The sequence below is a fragment of the Eretmochelys imbricata genome, chromosome 1, assembly GCF_965152235.1.
Source record: "Eretmochelys imbricata isolate rEreImb1 chromosome 1, rEreImb1.hap1, whole genome shotgun sequence".
NCBI classification, from domain to species: domain Eukaryota; kingdom Metazoa; phylum Chordata; order Testudines; family Cheloniidae; genus Eretmochelys; species Eretmochelys imbricata.
Window position 1 is genome coordinate 177837380 of NC_135572.1, and position 19158 is coordinate 177856537.

Genomic DNA, 19158 nt, shown 5'->3' on the forward strand with positions numbered 1-19158 from the left:
AAACGTTCTCCTTGGTTTCAGTTCACATGGTTTCTTGCCTTTTAATTTGTTTTAAGTTTCAGGTTCATTCAAACCCAGTTGTAAAAGGATGACAAATAAGAACAAAGCTGTGTCTTTTTTTTTAAGCTCTCTGCATTGCTTACGGAGTCACAAGATTTGTGAGGTTTTATTTGACCCAGAAGATGTTTGATGTGACGAGCTATCTCCAGTTTGTTATTAAAACAAAACCTAACCAAGTAATTAGCTAGGGCTAGTTGAAAATGTTCAAAATTTGTAATTTTGACAAATTTCATTATCAAAATTTTAACTACCTAAATTTCAATAAAAATTCCATTGTTTTTTTTTTGACCAGCTCTACAATTAAGTTTCAAAAAATCCATGCGTATCTATGTATACCAAAAAGCTTCATGTTGAGATTCTGTTGAAGGGATGTGTGGCCCAAAAGAGAGGTTTTTGTTCAGAACTGCTGGATTCTCTTACAACTTGCAACAGGAAGTCAGCAGAGTTTTGCATGGGTTCAAGTTTTACTGGGCAATGATTCACAGTCCAGTCAGCTATCCCCGAGATACTGGAGCCTTGGGATTTCTGATGCCTTATTGTTCTGTCTTCTTGGCAAATTATGTTAAAATGAAAACATAAAATGAGATGTTGGTTTGGATACACTATGCCTCTTTTCTTTTTTAAGCATCTTAGCTGATTTTAAAGGGCTTAAAAAGGGGCCACTGGTTCCCAACCCCCCCCCCATGTCACTCTCTCCTGAACTTTTTATTTTCTTTCTTTTAGTCTATTGTCAGATTTGCTTGTCCCATCTCTTCCTTTCTTCATAGTATGTGTGATGGTGCTTCTGAGCAAGGGACTTGAAAGTGCTGCCTTAGGAAATCCAAATCCTGTGGAGAAAGGTTGAGAGGTTTCCCCACGCAAAAGGCAAAGGTAGCTGTGGGGATTTCTCCTCCTCTTCCTGCCCTCCAAAGCCCCATGTAGGTGCCTCTCTTCTCTCTGCAGCCGCTGAGATGGAGACCAGTTCCACATGACCAAGAGGGAATGGGGGAGCTAGGGGAACAGCTGAGCCACACATCATGTTGCTTTTCAAATCTGTGGGGGAAAAATGTCACCTCAGCTTCAGAGCAGCAGTGACTCCCACTCTACATTGGGTCTGCTTGTATAGGAATGATACAAGTGGCAATGCCACAAGGCTGGGTGGGAAGACTGGGAGAGGCAGGCTCTCTTCATTATTATGAAAACCTAATTGTGATAGTGGTTGGAAGAGAACTCAGGAGTTCTTGGTTCCCAGGCCTGTGTTTATTCCTTTGGCTGGTGCTGCCTTGATGGTTGGTGTCTCTCCCCCGTCCCCATTACTCCTTCCCCCCTCCCTCTCCCCACAAGTCTAAAAAGGAGTGAAGTCACATCCTGACTAGAATAAGGAAGTACCATTCATCTGATGTGCATTCTGTATATCCTGCACTATTGCATTTAGTTTGGGTAAAGTCAGACAACTGCTCCTAATCTGGATAAATCTGAATTTTAAAATGTTGAAGAGAAAAACTTCCAATGTGTCGGATAAGGAGAAATGTCAAAAACCAAAGGTAAGAGACTGTTATATAATAAAAGAGATACTTAACAGTTTGCAGAGAGGGTACTTTTGATGCTTGAAAGGGTTGAGCATCAGTCACTCATTTAAAAATACCATGTGCAATGGTACAGGCTTTGTAGCATCTATGAAAAGGTTGAACAGGAAAATCTGAAATTAAATAACACATGATCGTGCCTCAGGAGCTTCTAATACACAGACCTGTGCTTCATTACTGTAGTCTCCTGGCTCAGTTTGTATACATTCAGTTTAGTGGCTTCAGTTTACGGAATCTTCAGTACAGAACAGCCATTCACACCGTAAAGGGACAGAGAAAAATGTGGAGATGTCTGCTCAGAAGATTCCTGCTAGTGTTTGCCTAGTGGTGTTTGCCTGCTGAGGTGTTGCTGCTATTTTGACAATAGTCCCCTCTTCAACCTGTGATAAACCAATGATCTAGCAGGAAAATGTGTGCCAACGGTGAGGAGGGGTGACGGATTAGCAGGTGTGTTATTTTTTTCCCATTTAAACACAATTGCTGTTTCAGAATACTAAAGAAGGAGACAGCCCTTGGCAAACAATCTTTTAGTCAGCTGCACTTTGCTGGAAATGTTTATACTTTCAGCCTGAAAAAATATGCTAAGTCAATGATAGTAGGTGACATTGTTCAACTTCTGCAGTCTGAAGTTGGAGGAGGGAGAGTAAAGGCACTTGTAGGATGTATGGGAATGTCCTGAGCTAGGAATTGAGCTTCAATTCCTGCCATTGGGTGCACCCTGGCCCTTCCCAAAGTAAAAAATAAAATATCTTCAGAAATACTTAACTTACCCCATGGGCTCAGGAATCACTGGCAGATATGAAACATGAGACAAAATCTGAAATATCTACCCTTTACTTCAATTTGGTGGTGTCAAAATTTTAGCAAAGGGCCCCTGTGAGCCAGGGTGGCCAGACAGCAAGTGTGAAAAATCAGGCTGAGGTGGGGGGTAATAGGTGCCTATATAAGGACAAAGCCCCAAATATCAGGACTATCCCTATAAAATCAGTACACCTGGTCACCCTACTGCAAGCCCCGGCCAACATCTCACTGGTCTCAGCAGGATGCCCACTAACATGTAGAACTAACTCCCCATGGCATGGGAATATGCCTCAGCTTGTAACTCTCAGTCCTAAAAGATCACTGAAGACACTTGCTCATCAGAAGCATTTTCTGTTTTAATCACTGTTGGCCTTTCTGTGAGACACCCCCGGTTCTGTGGTCTGATTTAGGGACCATTGAGGTAAAGGAGAGTCTTTCCATGGATTTCAGTGAGCTCTGGATCAAGCCCTTCTTGATTCACATTTTGTTTCTATAGTTATATATTTTATGCTGTTAAATTATTGTGATGCATTTTATAGGCAGTGAATTAAAATAATGAACAGCTAGTTTTAAATAAATGGCACATGACTAAAAATAAAAAATGAGCATAAGAGAATCAGTTCCTTCTCATTTGTGGATGGTTTTGGTTTTCTTCTCAGAGATATTCATTAAGGGCCAAACATGACACCTTTTACTCCTGTGGAATGGTAACTTTCTGAACAAATAGTCCCATTGATTTCATTGGAGCTTTAATGAGAATGAAGAGCCCATACCTTTAATTTCATTTTATTCTCCAAATCAAATGAATTTTATATTCTCATTTATACCAGAAGCTCGGTAATACCTAGTATAATTGTACTGTTCGTATGTATCACTTTGTCTGTGATAGTATGTAGTTCTAGAACTTCAGCCTGAAAACAGCTTGCTTGTTCTGGGTAAATCAGTCTGTATCCTTTTCTCATCACATTGGCACTCTGTTCTGGATGCATTTCACCCATCTCACACTCACTTTGGACTCTGATTACACCAGCTGCAAGGCAGAGAAGAATTAGGCCCCGTTGTGTGAATGTCTCTCAATGGGAGCATTTTTCTGAGCATCTGAGGATCATAGTATTAAGAATGGAAAAAGAACATACTAACTCTAAACCATTGTTTGTCATAGTGCATTTTGTAACTCTAAGCAAGAAAGTTACCTAATTTATTCAGTGAGCAGTTGGGAAATGTACAGCACGCAGAGCAATGGCTTATGACAAAATCTACAAAATTTCATAACCGATTTCCCTGGATAGCTTCCTGGTTACCATGCTTTACCCAGTCAGCAGTCTCTATCTGTTTATGCACATTACAGCCAGTCACTTTTGTCATCATTTACTTTTGCACATTAATTTACAAAATTTCCATTACAATTCCCTTTTCAAATCTTTATTTTAATACAAATGTATCATGCATGTGGGGTCCATGAATAATGTCTAATATATGGTATAGACTGAGATTGTTGAAGGGAAATCATGTGAGGATGGGGTTGGAAAGCCTTTTCTAAACAGTCAGCTGCTCCTGCACTTGGCTAATAGAGGTGGTTGGCCAAGCAAGTGCTCCATAGAGACTCTGGCAGCTGGCCCCCAACTTGTAGTGAGATGTACATCAGAAACAGATTGATAGAGCCAGAAGAGTTCCCAGAAGTCACCTACTACAGGACAGGCCTAACAAAGAAAATAACAGAACACCACTAGCCATCACCTTCAGCCCCCAACTAAAACCCCTCCAACGCATTATTAAGGATCTACAACCTATCCTGAAGGATGACCCAACACTCTCACAAATCTTGGGAGACAGGCCAGTCCTTGCCTACAGACAGCCCCCCCAACCTGAAGCAAATACTCACCAGCAACCACATACCACACAACAGAACCACTAATCCAGGAACCTATCCTTGCAACAAAGCCCGTTGCCAACTGTGCCCACATATCTATTCAGGGGACGCCATCACAGGGCCTAATAACATCAGCCACACTATCAGAGGCTCGTTCACCTACACATCCACCAATGTGATATATGCCATCATCATGTGCCAGCAATGCCCCTCTGCCATGTACATTGGTCAAACTGGACAGTCTCTACGTAAAAGAATAAATGGACACAAATCAGATGTCAAGAATTATAACATTCATAAACCAGTCAGAGAACACTTCAATCTCTCTGGTCACGCGATTACAGACGTGAAAGTTGCTATATTACAACAAAAAAACTTCAAATCCAGACTCCAGCGAGAAACTGTTGAATTGGAATTCATTTGCAAATTGGATACAATTAACTTAGGCTTGAATAGAGACTGGGAGTGGCTAAGTCATTATGCAAGGTAACCTATTTCCCCTTGTTTTTTCCTACCCCCCTCCCCCCCAGACATTCTTGTAAACCCTGGATTTGTGCTGGAAATGGCCCACCTTGATTATCATACACATTGTAAGGAGAGTGATCACTTTAGATAAGCTATTACCAGCAGGAGAGTGGGGTGGGGGGAGGTATTTTTTCATGCTTTGTGTGTATATAAAAAGATCTTCTACACTTTCCACAGTATGCATCTGATGAAGTGAGCTGTAGCTCACGAAAGCTTATGCTCAAATAAATTGGTTAGTCTCCAAGGTGCCACAAGTACTCCTTTTCTTTTTGCGAATACAGACTAACACGGCTGCTACTCTGAAACCTATCAGGGTGTGTGTGTGGATAAGTGTTCACTATGAAAATGGTGATATTTCCTATTTGATAGCAATTAGGGTTGCTGTTCTCTGGGTTGTATAGAGGGGGTGCCTGTAGTACTGAAGCAACTTTAATTACCTTCCTACAGTCATAGGCCAGTGGTTTGAGCATTGGCCTGCTAAACCCAGGGTTGTGAGTTCAATCCTTGAGGGGGCCATTTGGGATCTGGGGCAAAAATTGGGGATTGGTCCTGCTTTGAGCAGGGGGTTGGAGTAGATGACCTCCTGAGGTCCCTTCCAACCCTGATATTCTATGATTCTATGAATAGCAAGCACTGTGTGTGTGTGTGTGTGTGTACATAATACACCCAGTCTATATATTCTATGTAATGTGAATGAACAGTAATGTTTTGAGCCAAAACTTCTCATATCTGGTCTCAAAGCTAAATGTTTTCTTTGAAAGTTTAAGAAAAACTTCTTCTCCCTCTTCTGCATTCTGTGACAGTTTTCTGCAAGTCTGCTTAGCAGGGCAATCGAATAGACCAGAGGAAGGGCCAGATCCACAGCTAATGTATATCAGTATAGCTGATGCATATCAATATAGCTGCATTAATATCAGTATAGCTAATGCATATCAGTATAGCTGCATTTACTTCCCTGGAGCTACACCATTATACATCAGCTGAGGACCTGGCCCAGAAACTTGATATTTTCTTCTTTAAAAACTGAAAGCTTAGAAAATTTCAGAATATTGCAGAATACAGAACAGAATGTGGAAGGACCCTACAGTTTGTGAGGTTCATTATATTTTTTTCATGCCCATACATATCTAATTTCTTTCTGTCTAAGTTCTTACATGGCTTCCTATCACTATGGTATCTGAGTCCATAATTAGAAGTGCATCTATCAAGACATATTTCTCTTACTCCCCACCCCCTTCTAGTCAGTGGGGACTGGACTTTGTTTATTTTGTGTTGCTGTTGTTCTAAAATGTCACATTGTGGGCAGGTTAAGGCAAAGAAAAATGGTGGTTTGCATTTAGCTTTGAAAGCTTTGAGCTCTGTGGTCAAACTGATCTCTCTGCGAGTAAACTTCATGGGCTAGTTGTAGAGACAGCTCTGTCTCCTCTCCACACAAGTTTCAGCTACTGCCACAAAAGAGATTAATTTTAGGGCAGCTAGTGAGGAGGTGAGTGGATGCTCTTTACAGAATGTGTTTCAGTGACACAGTTACAGGTTTACATAAACTCTCCCACCAGCAACCCCTCTGCCTGTCCCTGGACAGGGAGAAAGTGCGTGGTATCACAAAGGGCTTTGTTTAGAGCCTGGACCCTGAAGTCAACAGGAGTCTTTCCACTGACCTCAGTGGGCTTTTGATCACTTCCTTTAAACTCTGCTATAATCTTAGTAGGCACCAACTGTCTGTGCTCTGAAGTGATTTTTCAGTCATTTAGAATAATAATTTTGATTCCCACCCCTCCCCACCCACAGACCCACTCTCTGCCAAACCTTGAAAAGGGGCTATTCACATGCAACTGGTCAGACTTCAGCTGTGTTTGCTATCCTGGTGCAGGGGAAGGAAGGATAATTTCATCAGAATGCTTCTTCAGGACCTCACATTCCAATGCCATGCACCTTGTGCAGTCTCATATACTTGTGCAACATGAGCATAAAATGCTAGCAGTGTTATTAGGCAGTCTTTTACATCCACTCTGTACTTGCTTTGCCCAGGTGTACATGACAGCACAAGGGGAAGATAGTGTGTATTCTGTACTGTAACATAGCTTATAAAGTGCACAGAACTGTAGATCATAACTAGTCCATCTCTTGTTTCTGCTTCTGAAATTTATACAGTTAGGTAGAGAATGAAGGGATTCCTCTTGCTTCCATTCCAATCTGAAGCAAGCCTTACCTTATACCCTTTCCTTTGGACTTGGCGGAAACAAGTTTTGTCTTATATATTTATTTAGGATTACAGCTGCTCTAGCTTTATGTTAAAGCTAGAAGACATTTTGTTGTTTCATTCTGTTTTCAAATATGCTTCACCTCCATGGTGCATGAACCTCCACCTATACAAGGTGTGAGACCATACAGAATCATGAAGAGTATAGTTTCCCTGTTTATCTCAACATTTGTTCAAACTGCTTAATAAAGTCCCTCTGTGAGCTTCTTTGCAGGAAACACCGATATTATTAATTTTCAGAGCTCAAAAGGTACATATGAAATAACATGGCCAATCTGATGTGAGCTAAAATATTTCACCGTAAAGCTATTGTACTCTAGCACTATATCATGCCAATAGTTTCCTTCTTATACATTTTGTTGAAATTCTGGCCCAAGTGTAGTCAATGCCAGATATTTCAATGGGATCAGGATTTCATCCTTTATATGTGTTCTTGATGTAGAGAGTGATGCTGCAAACACTTACATAAATAAATTTGCCCACAGGAGTGGACTCATTACTCACATGACTAGTCCCATAGAAGCTGAAATATTTATTTGCATAAGTGTTTGCAGGATCATGCCTGTAGTGTGGGCAGATGTTAAGCAAGCTTCCAGGTGCTGCTTTTTCTCCTATGGGGATTTGAGCAGCACTCTGTAAGGGGAATACTGATGAGAGAAAAGAAAACCCAAAATAAAGGTGCAATAAGTCTTAGCACCCAGAATAATTCAAGTCATAATTAGAACTTCATAGATTCATAGATACTAAGGTCAGAAGGAACCATTATGATCATCTAGTCTGACCTCCTGCACAACGCAGGCCACAGAATCTCACCCACCTACTCCTGCGAAAAACCTCTCACCTATGTCTGAGCTATTGAATCTGTAGACTAAGGTCTGCAGTGTAGAGATTGTTCAGAGTTAATGAATATTAACTAGGGTTTATCCTTGAGTAGTCGAAGCTCAGCTTTTTAATGTTGGTTCAAAGATATAGCCTGATATGGTTGTGGAAATAGCAAGTTTTTATATGTTTTTTTCCAAAATTTCGAGTGCATAAATGAGCCCCTGCTCATGTCACGGATGCCAATTTTCACAACCATGACTGAAGTGGTGTTCGTTTTAATTTGCATTTCATTCTAACAGTGATGAGAGGTGATGAACTGATGATAAGCTGTTTTTGCCACAGTACCTGCTATGCAAATTTATGCTTGTAGGCAAAAGGGACACACAGTTCTGCCATTAAAGGTCTTTCCTGTGTTCCCTCTTGTGGAAAGACTTTGTCAAAATACATTTGAACTCTGTAAAGTAACCAGAAATTGAGGATATCTGGGATGTAATTTTAAAGATTTGGTTTATAGTGGAAATACCTGTAGGCCTTATCAAAAGAGGCTCATGTAAAAAGTATGTTAGAAATAATGAAACGTATAAGTGTGCCTACAAAAGATTGCAGGTGACATTTCAGAGGGATATTTCCTATTTCTCTCAGGCTTTATAAAACCTAGAACAAGCTTAGAGGGAACCATTGGTGATTTTTTTTCTTGCTTGCATGGAAGGCTCCACAGCCAAAACCCTACTACTTTTATCTCTAATTTTTGTCAGTTATTGGTATAAGTACCATTTTTTCACTGCCAAGAGAGCTTTTTTTTTTTGCCTTTCATCAGAGGAATATTTAGCAAGTTGTTTTCCGTGATGTTTGTCCAGGAGCAAGATGGGCTTTGAAACCCTGAGGTGCTACTCTCTCCCCAAAGGGTAAGACTCTGATCCTATGATGAGATAATAAGGCCCCAGTATATCCAACATCCCCATATGGATGCTCCAGTCAGAATTTAGGTGTGTTGAATGTTCATGTCACATGCCTGGATGCTCTAAAAGGGCCATATTTGAAAACTGGGTTCTCCATCAGACATACACATGTGCACACACTCATAAGCACAGGGGGGCAGATACTCAGCTGATGTAAAAGAGCTTGCTTTACTGAAGTCAATGGATGTACACCAGCTAAAGATCTGCCCCAATATCTGTTTTTCTTTCATTAATTGTATAGAGCATTTGACTAATTGCAATACTGTATTTTCAGGTAACACCAGATGCCTCTGAACCAAATGTGAATAAGGTGTCTGATTCCTGTAAAGTAATTACTTGAAAAAGGATTGTCTGTTTTGGGGAAGCAGTTGTGGCTTACAGTTTTTTGTATATGACAGCACTCTGCCAGTAATCTGTGTCAGAATATTCATAGTTCAGTTATCAGACCTGAAGTAATTGATGGCCAAGTTTAAGCAAGCATGGAATGGTATGAATGAATTAGCCAAAGACACCATCCATTATTGTACATACTGATTTGTCATCATGAGCTGATAAAAATGTTTCATGACTATACTGTGCATTGTCTCTCTGCATTGGATCTGCCCTCTTCAAGTCCAGAAGAGAAACTAGTGTGCGATAAGTAGTGTAACTCATATTCTGCTGTGCAGAGCTTGCTAGCACACAAGATGTTTTTCGTTTGCATTTGCTAGCTAGAAGTGAGTTAATTAAGATACTTCATTTTGGGCTCTGAATCCCCACGGACTAGGGGGAGAGTCTCCATGTGACTAATAGTGTTAATCCTCCTATATAATTGACTCAAGTGGTATGAAACCCACTCCTGGGACTGTGACAGATTGTTTGGACTGGAATGACAGGTGAAACCAGTGGTAGCAAGTTGAATGGTTCTGGTCGCTCTGTCCTCACATCATCTCCTTAACTGTGTTTTCTGAAAGTGGAGCGAAGAAGAGGAGGAAAGGACAGTGGGGCTGCTTTGGCTACTAATAGCAGTATTTTTGTTTTTATCAAACTGGCAACATCAGCATTTTTGCTGTGGACCAAGACATAGATGAGCTGATGTACATTCTCAAGGTTGTGTCAACAACACAGCAAAAAGTCTCTGAACAATTGGTAGTACAAAAATGAGTGAAGGCTATAGAAATACATGGCGGGGGGGGGGGTGGGGGGGTGTTATAAGAGGTGGAAGGTTTATCACCAGATGCCAGATTGTCTCTCAGAGGGGCAACCTGGAATATTTCCCATTTCATTTACCTTTTCTCTTTCTTCATCTCTTCTTCCCTTCTAGAAGGATTATTATGAGTCTTCCTCCTCCTAAGATTGATCACTAAAGTTCAGAGTCTAGCAAAAATGCTGGAGATTTAAAGTTTCTGCTGTCACCAATGCTGCTGCTCTAGATGCTTATATTATTATACATAATATACCCCATCCTGCCAATTCTGTAGCTTTTGTTATCTCTGCATATTTCCTTGGTTTGTTCCATGGATGGGGAGAAAGAGGAAAGGGTGGTTGAATACAATATAATTTGACGATAAGAAGGGCTGGCCTCTGGCCTTCACACATCATTCTCATTTGAATTGAAATGAAATATTTTTTTAAAAAGATCAGTTACCATTCTCTGACTAAACACCACTCCTAATATGTAGAACAGCTCCTTAGGGTGGGGTGTTGAGTCAGAGCCCACTCCTCTCCTCTAGCAGTGAATCTCCACTGCTGGGCGGAGTGTCACACCCAACATGGCACAGCCAGCCCAGCCCTCACTCTACGCTGAAGAAGAAATATGGAGGGACCTCCTGATGCCATACAGCATCACGTCACCTTTATGGAGAAGCCAAGCAACCCACCGCCTTTTCTTTCCAATCATGCCTGAGTCGCATTCTCATCTTCATGAGAATAACAAGGCAGTCCCACTCTCCCGTCCCGCACTGGTCTCACTTACAGCTTCATGAGATGACTGGATGGCCTGGTACCTATCTGGTGCTGCAGGAAGCAGCAATTCCCTCTATTGGGTCTTGCTGATCTCATTTAAAAGGTGTTCCAGGATTTATGCTTTGGAATACTGAATGGTAGAGTGAGATGATCCCAGAATATGGAATTCTATGTTGGATTTTTTTCTTTGAGGATTTCTTTTGCTTTCCTGAGCCTGAAAGATTATTGTAGGAGTGCCACCCGACAGAATGGTCATTGTTAAATGAAGGGAAAACTACAAACGAGACTGTTCCCTTTTCATTATGTTTGAGACAGAGATTATCACAGACAGTTATCCTGGGTAGTGAGATGAAGAAATCAACTTCACTTAGCAACAAAAAAAGTAAATGTGTGAAGCTGAGATGACAGGATGGTTGAGAGAGCTGAAGGAACTTGCTGGGTCAACTTCCTGCTGCTTTGCACCATATGTAGCCAGCTGCACCTGTGGAAAGTGGGTGTTAAGCTTTATCACTCCTGAATTGCATCCACTCTCCGCTGCTGAGCTGTTTCATTATGCAAAAGAGTGTTGCTCGCTGGCTCTGAGAGATGATGTGTAAGGTAGAAAGGGGTGTAGCTGAGAGCCAAAAGGAGAAACAGTTAACAAAAATCTATACTGAACTGAGTGATTCAGAGCCTGGGTAAAGCTGGTGAAAGTGGCTAACTATTGCAACCATAAGGGGGGCTCTAATCACAAGTGCAAAGCTGGACTTTGCTGACATCCCCTAATGAGACATGCTCTTCTTCAAGCTCTCATCTCTGTAATTACTTCTTTTGTACAAGATTATTGCCTGTCGCACAGACAATGGCCTGTTTACCTGTTTGCCTGTGTGCAATATTGGAAGACCATGGATGCAGCATACAAAAGTCACATAAGACTTGTGCAGACAGCAGATGTGAATGAGGAGAAAAAGAGACAATGCAGCTGAGCAAATTATTGGTTAGTAAATCAGTGTCCCCCCACACCCAGCTAGTGCGTGGCAAGAGTGTGCAAGGGTCTTGCCAGGCGAATACCTGAGCGCTGCACTAACACATGCTTTCGGGAACTTCGCAGTGTCTGTGCCGTGTGAGAGATTTCTCAGAGGGGCATTGGTTCTCTGCAGATTGCCCAGCAAGTGCTTTTGTAGCTGCTCTGCTCATTTTCACAAACAGACAAATAAGATCCTTTCTGCCCTCATGTTACACACCAAATTCCCTGAGCAGCAGTGACAGGATCGTCAGTTCAAGGCTTACAAGACCCCTGTGAGTGGCTGCAGCGGAGGTGAGAGACTGAACAGGAGTGTGTACAGTTACTAGACTCATATCTTTGGCTCCACCCATTGCCCAAAAGAGCTCCTGTGTGTATCTGCGCAGTTCTGGTGTAAAAACTACTGGAGAGAATCAGGATGGTGTAACGAATTCAATTAGACTAGACTTCCTCGTGAGACTGCAGCTGTAGTACTTAGTCTATTACAAGCTGCCCAGAATCAAACCTATTGCATCTTTCATGCCAAGAAATGTTCCTAGGCAGTGCTAAATGACTAGGATGCTATTAGCTGGATGTTCTTTCTGAGCCTACTTAATGATCCAAAGCCTAACATGTACTCTATGAACTCCAGTTCCCAACGATCAGTTTTCAAAGTCCAAAGCCTGTGACCACGTGCATACAAGTACCACATACAATTAGTGTATCACTGAACCCTGTGCCATTACAATGAAACATAATCTGGTCTTCACTGTACAGTAGTCAAATATTAGCCTTCAGTAACAAAGTGTAGTCTTTTTTTTTCTTTTTTCTTTTTTTGGTTTGTTTCATCATTTTCATAGGTAAAATAATGAAAATTGATTGCCATATAGATTTGCGATAACTCTAACATTAACAGTGACTGATAATAAATATTGGTTCAAATCCTGCCCTCAAACCCATAAAAGTGGTTTCAGCTACTGTTGCTAAAGATTTATTAATAAAATTGTACTCAGTAAGTTTGAGTGGATATAATCAAAGAACAAATTTGTTGGTTGGATATATTTCAATATATCTTATCCTTCAGTTGTTTTAGGCTCTGATCTTTAAAGGAGCTCCATCCAAGCCCTGGGGTCTGATTGTGTAATGTTTTCTGCAGGATCGGGCCCTTCATTAGCCGTGACTAAAGTCTTTTGTTTGATTATGCTTAACAGTTACTTTTTGTGTCTCAATAAACAGGTTCTAATTACAGTTATTTATCATAACAGACTACTAACAAGTTTCCATTAATGCATAAGTTTCAAAACATACTATCAACAAATCAATTAACTTGGTATTCTCCTATACATTAAGTACCTTTACAGATTTACAATCTGCTTTAACAGCCAGCAGTGAACTAGAAACAGAGATCCAATAATATCTGAAATAAATTTCCCCACCTTGTCCCCAAAGGTTGAAAGATCCCTGGATTCAAATAGACAAAGCCCTTAATCCTAGATTTTTTTTTTCCAAGCACCAGTCTGCAACATCAGCACAAACTGCAACATCAGCACAGTGCTAGTGGCTTCCAAAATGTCTCCTCCAAAGATCCTAAGAAAAGATTTACTCATTCTTTGCTCATTCTTTACTCATTTAGGATCACGTATTGTATATTTGCCCCACGTAAAACTGTCACTCTCTTACTTTAAAAAAAAAGTTTAGGTTCAAGAATTCTGGTGGAGTTAGAGGCTGTCTGAGATGGGAATGTTTATAAGCTCTATGATATTAACTGCAGCACTCAACCTCAGGTGACATAAAGCATGCAAAAAAGAACTTTCTGTCAGTTTTATTATTTCTAAAAAGGTTCCCCTTGAAGGAGAAGAGTGACCTTGCTCTGCTGAGCTGACATATGCCACTGAATTAATAGCTAAGCTTTGCTGTAGGGAAGCTTGCAGAAACATTACAACTCCAGTGGCTGAGTTTGCTGTGAACATTAATCAGGTGAACCAAAATGATGCTTCAAACACTCATTTAAAAGTAATAAAAACTCTTCTTTTTTTTAACTTCCTTAGAATTAGCTTATTGGTCATTACTTGTGGTCAAGGATATTGCTGCAGTAAAACCTAGCTGATTGGTTTTAAAAGTTTCTTCACTCTTCTAAAACTGAGCAAGCTTGGAGGACAGTCGCCTCTGACAGCGATGACTTGGGGTTACTATTTAATACCAATCCCCACTGGAAGCTTTAGCGGACGGAATTTTTTTCTTGCAGCTTCCTTCACCATTAAACTATGTTTTGATAATAAGGGATGTAAAAGCCTGATTGTGTTCTCAGTAAAGTCAATGGAGTTTTGCTACTGGCTGCGTTGGGAGAAGGATCAAGCCAATTTGTCCTGTGCATGAGTGATGTATAAAGTGTGCAAGGAGGTAATTAGGGGTAGCATGCAAAGTGGGGGGAATAAGTTGCTCTGGCCCTCCACCACTCTTGAAAGCATCAAGAAATGATGTCACATATGTAGTATCATTCTGAGGCACAGTTTTACTCACCTCTTCCTGTTGTGTAGAGATATATAGGTATTTAATGCCTCTAGTCTCAAAGGGCTCAATCCTAAAAACACTTAAGCGTGTGTGTAATTTTACTAACATGAGAAGTTGCATTGTAGGACCAGGGCCTAGATATGTTTTACATAAAACATTTTTTATGTTTTACATAAAACAATCCCACTAGAGACTATATTTATTTATATTTATCCCACTAAATAAGTTTAGGGAGGGTTTGAAAACCCAACAAGCTGGTTCTTTTAATATGTGAGGATATTTGAATTGCTCTGGATCGGGAGGGGAGGGGGGGGGGAGGAACTCACAGGAAAGAAGGAAGTTCATATTTAAGGATTAGGGACCAAAACCCAGATCCTCAAAGGTATTTAGGTGCCTAACTCCCCAGTGGCTTCTAATTCCCAATGGGAATTAGATACCTAAATAACCTTTGAGGATCTGGGAACTTAGGCACCAATACCTTCAAGGATCTGAGCCGAAATCTGAAGTTCTTACCAAGTGTTTAACCAGTCTTTACTCAGGCAACATGTTCCTTGACTTCAGGAGACAATTTTGCAGAGGAAGGGGTTCAGGACCTGTCCCTGGATGTTTTTTGCACATGTCTAAATGAAGGGCGAAAAGGGTAATGGTGAGGTAGATGTGCCCATCATGGCAAGTCCTGAGCTGTCAGTTTCATAGCTCCTGTGAGTTGGTCACACATCCTTAACCTTCCTTTAATGACATTTTCCTTTTTGTGTTTTTGTGTGCTATTCAGAATAGTTTTTTAATGAAACAGCGGAGAAAGAATTGTCAGAATTCCATAATTATTGCAAATACATGGGGGTGCACTGCATGTACAGTCTCAGCCAGACTGCCAGGTGTGCTCAGCAGATATAAGCGCCTGTTTTTCTGGATGGGAGCTGTGTGGTGCTATGTACTTTTCAAAATCTGCCTGTAGCCGTGCTACTTCTGAGATAATGTTGCTACAACAATGAGTGTTTTCTGGCCTCACAGATCTGTTATAACTTGTTTAAAACATTTTTTGCAAGGTGAAATTTGCTATTAGTTTAGTCTTTCCCATGTGCTTGGCATTAGCCTGTAGGAAGATGGACCCCAATCCTGCAAGCTCTTATGCCCCTGCTTAACTTTAGAAACATAAGAATCCCTGTTGAGTGAATGGAGTTGTTCACATGCATGTAGTAGTTGCAGGACCAAAGTCAAAGACCAGTGATACTCAGACTGAGGCTTGGGAGCCACAAGTGGCGCTTTAATGTCTCTCCTGCAGCTCTTTGGATCTATGATATTAAAACACTGTGTGGTTTAATTATTAACACATCTAAGTTATTAACCAATCAGGATGCTTTTACTATGTTATTAACCAGTTGTAGAATACTCAATCAGTCATTTTGTTGTGAGAATATATATTTATATATAGTAAATGAAACAATAAATGTACACTACTATGGCTCTTTTAAATAATGTTGATCGCTAGTTTGGCTCCTGAGCCACTGAGGTCTGAGTATAGACTCTAAACAACTGAAAAACAAAGTTTTTAATAGAAACTCTGACAACAGTGCTACCAGGTGCTACAAGTTTCACTGAACATTTTGGTGAAGGCTCTAGAGGTTTATGTGGGTGTTAGATAGACATGCTAATATAACAGCTGTTCAACATTTGCTTTAAAGAGCGATGTTTGCTGAGCTGTAGACGTGTTAAATATAATTAACACACAAATTTATACAGCTGTTTATTTTCTAGTGATTTTTCCATCATTAAAGTTAGTGTTTGCCCTGATGTTTCACAATGACAGCTTTGTTGAACAACCTCTGTCTTTCTTCCCCTCAGCCTGCCACCCCCATGTGATCTCTGAATACGAGAGCATACTGACAGAGTCTTATAGAGTAATTTTTAAACCAGTTAAAATGCCATTTCAGTAGCTTGCCCCATCTGAGTTAGCAAGAACAAGCTGTGTCATTTTTGTTGCTTTGCCTGGCAGGGTGCAAGATTTCACCATCTTTTGTTTTTTAAATGGACTAGAAAGTTATATTAATAATCAGATATTCTATATATGTAATTCATGTGTAAATGGATCAAATCCCTGAAGTATGGTGGGCCTTATGTTGCCTCTCTTAGCTCTTCTTTATACTTCTGATGGTTTCTGAATCAGATGTTCAAATTCTTATACTTTATACAGAAGTGAGAAACGTCTTCATACAGAACAGCCCTAAACTTAAAATATGGTATCTTGCTTTCAGGCCAGTTAAAAAAACATTTCCTGTGATCTATTAAAGAATGAAGATGGGCGGGCTAATAGTCATCTCTAGCTCTCTGTTTCATCTCCATAGTGACTGACACTGGATCCCTTCTTCTGAGGGACTAGAAGTATCATGGAATGGATGTATTCAGCCCCAACCTATGTAGGTGAACCTTGCCCAGCTCTACTTATCTCCATTGACCAAGCAGACATATTCTATCCTTTTGGATCTTCAAGTGGCTTCTTTCTCGGCAGTGAGGAAAGAACAGGGACAATCTAGAAACACATTACAAAGGAATAATCCTTAGTGGGGGGTGAAGAGAAAAAGAAAAGAGAGAAAATATTGGGCCAGATCCTCAGCTGATGTAAATCAGTGTAGTTTGCTTGAAATCACTAATCATGCTGATTTCCACCAGCTGAGAATCTGGCCCCATTATCTGAAGTACGAACAGCCTGTCAAAGACCTGCAACAGTTACCTTAAGCAATTTATAGCTATACAGTATAAACTGTAGACAGGGGCCAAGTGAAAACTGGAGCTGAAAATGAGTGGAGGAATTTCAAACAGGGCGACATTTACCCCTGTGCAGAGAGCCAGGATGAAGCCTCTGCACCACTTAACTCCCACTTAAACACTATATTGAAAGGAACTTTGGTGATGCACAGAGATTGCGCTGGCATTCTATACTCGGGGCTGCTACTCAGCAGGAAGAAACTGTGAATGTCCGTTGGAGCTATGACCGGTTTGAATTTCACCCATAATGACTATTTACCAAGGCAACCACCACCACTTGTGGCACATAGGCTAGTTTTTGAGATACAGAAGACTCTGACTAATTTGTCATAAGAACTACCTGCTTTGTACTCTAATTAGGAAATATATAGTTTATGATAGGAAGACACAGTATCCCATAGATTTTAGTGTCTGTTGTTTTCCATTTGCACGCCAATCATTTTGGTTTGTTTTCTATTCTTTGCCCTTCTTTTAACCTTCATTGAAGATTTTAAGAATAGCTCGCAGGGAAGGAAAAATGTGATTAAAATAAAAATAAATGTCTTTTCACCTCTTTAAAAGGATTATTTAAAGAATCCCAAATTTCTGGGAATGAAAGGAGCAGCGGAAGATGGAAGAGTCATTAAAAACAATTTGATATGTTTTCCTTTTCGCTTTATGTTTATTGGATACTCGAGCGCAAATGGAACGCAAGTCAGCAATGTTCCTTGGTGAATCTAAATAAATGATACAGGACCATTTGATCAGTCCTTCTGTGGAAAAATAAGGGTGTTTTTTCACATGCCTGCATTAGATTTCATTGTGCAAATTCACATTTGCTTAATGCACCCATCAGTAACTCCTGTGTGAATCCAGCCAGCAAAATCACTTAGTTTTATAAGATACTGGTATCAAAAATCAATGACATATTTTCATCTAGTAGATTTGCATTTGCTTTAAGAGCTTCCCTTAACCTGGAAATGAGGCCTACAGATTATGACTATGCCTTCACAAAATAGGTGTTCCCTGACACTAATGTGGTGACTGACAATACCAAAAGTAATAGCCTGTTCCCCTCCTAGCCCAGGGCTCCTAAATCTGCTTTTCTTTATCGGTATAATGGGGTTGAATACATTTTAAAAAGTGGTAGCTATTGATTACTTAATGGAAAAAGTTAGTATGGGAGAATTGCTGAAGCAGCCCTATTTAGTGCTCTTCTGTGCAACAAGACCATTATCTGGAATGGTGGAAATCATCCTGTAATCCTTATTAATATTTAATAGCTCTGAAGTAACACTGAAGTATACTACACAATAGCCTAAGGCGTCTGTCCAGATAGGATATAAGGTTGTTTCAAGGCTCTAAAAAGACTAACTGATTTCCCTGTGCTCAAGCTGTTTATGAGTAAGAGCAACAATAAACCCTTTTCCTCTGTTCTTTTTTAGACTATCTGAAGCACATCAGCACTTTAATATACAGTTGTTCCTAGTAGGCATCTTGAAATGATGGAATGCTACAGAAAGGTCACTGTATGTTTAGAGATCACTGCATGAGAATGTTTTATATTTTCCCAATATTGTTGTGAATCCCAACCTCCCTCTTTCCATCCCTCCCACTCTGCTGAGGGGCATATTTGGCAAGGCTGAGAAGTCAGTGAAAGGTGTTAATCCTGTCTAATAGACCCATAATCCTTGGGGCTATGTTTTATATCATACTATTGAGCTAACTCCTTGTCATATGCCAGGATATTGTTGATCTAGTAAATATAGAAGTTATTTCTGGGAGCTTTAAATAAAATTAAACTTCACAGACTAAACTGTCCTTTACCCAATTCTTAGTAGTTTTCTCCAACAGATTTTCTGATGGATTACAAGCAATTAAGATACACCACAAATAAAAAATAAATACCCTTTTTAAAATGACAAAGTCAGCAGTTGAGTGAATGAATATATTCAAATATATTTCATGTAATAATTTTGTAAACCAAGCTAATTCCAGAACAATCAAAATGAAATAAATAAAAATAACCTAAAAAACAAGATGATATCAGGATAGAAGACTCAACAAATATATGCCACAGAATGCCTTCTGGGCACTAGAACCCTATTATAAACCGA

General features: G+C 40.2%; 1 protein-coding gene across 2 annotated transcripts in view; it reads left to right on the top strand.

The window, feature by feature from the left end:
• Positions 1-1453: 1453 nt before the first annotated feature.
• SAMSN1 (SAM domain, SH3 domain and nuclear localization signals 1) overlaps positions 1454-19158 on the top strand; it is a 37897-nt gene continuing 20192 nt past the window's right edge. The window contains exon 1 of one of the 2 annotated variants that reach the window (XM_077819926.1): positions 1454-1583. In XM_077819926.1, coding sequence (XP_077676052.1) covers positions 1527-1583 — 57 coding nt within the window. In that variant the 5' untranslated portion in view covers positions 1454-1526. The remainder of the gene's footprint in view (positions 1584-19158) is intronic. The other variant, XM_077819931.1, reaches the window with a different exon arrangement.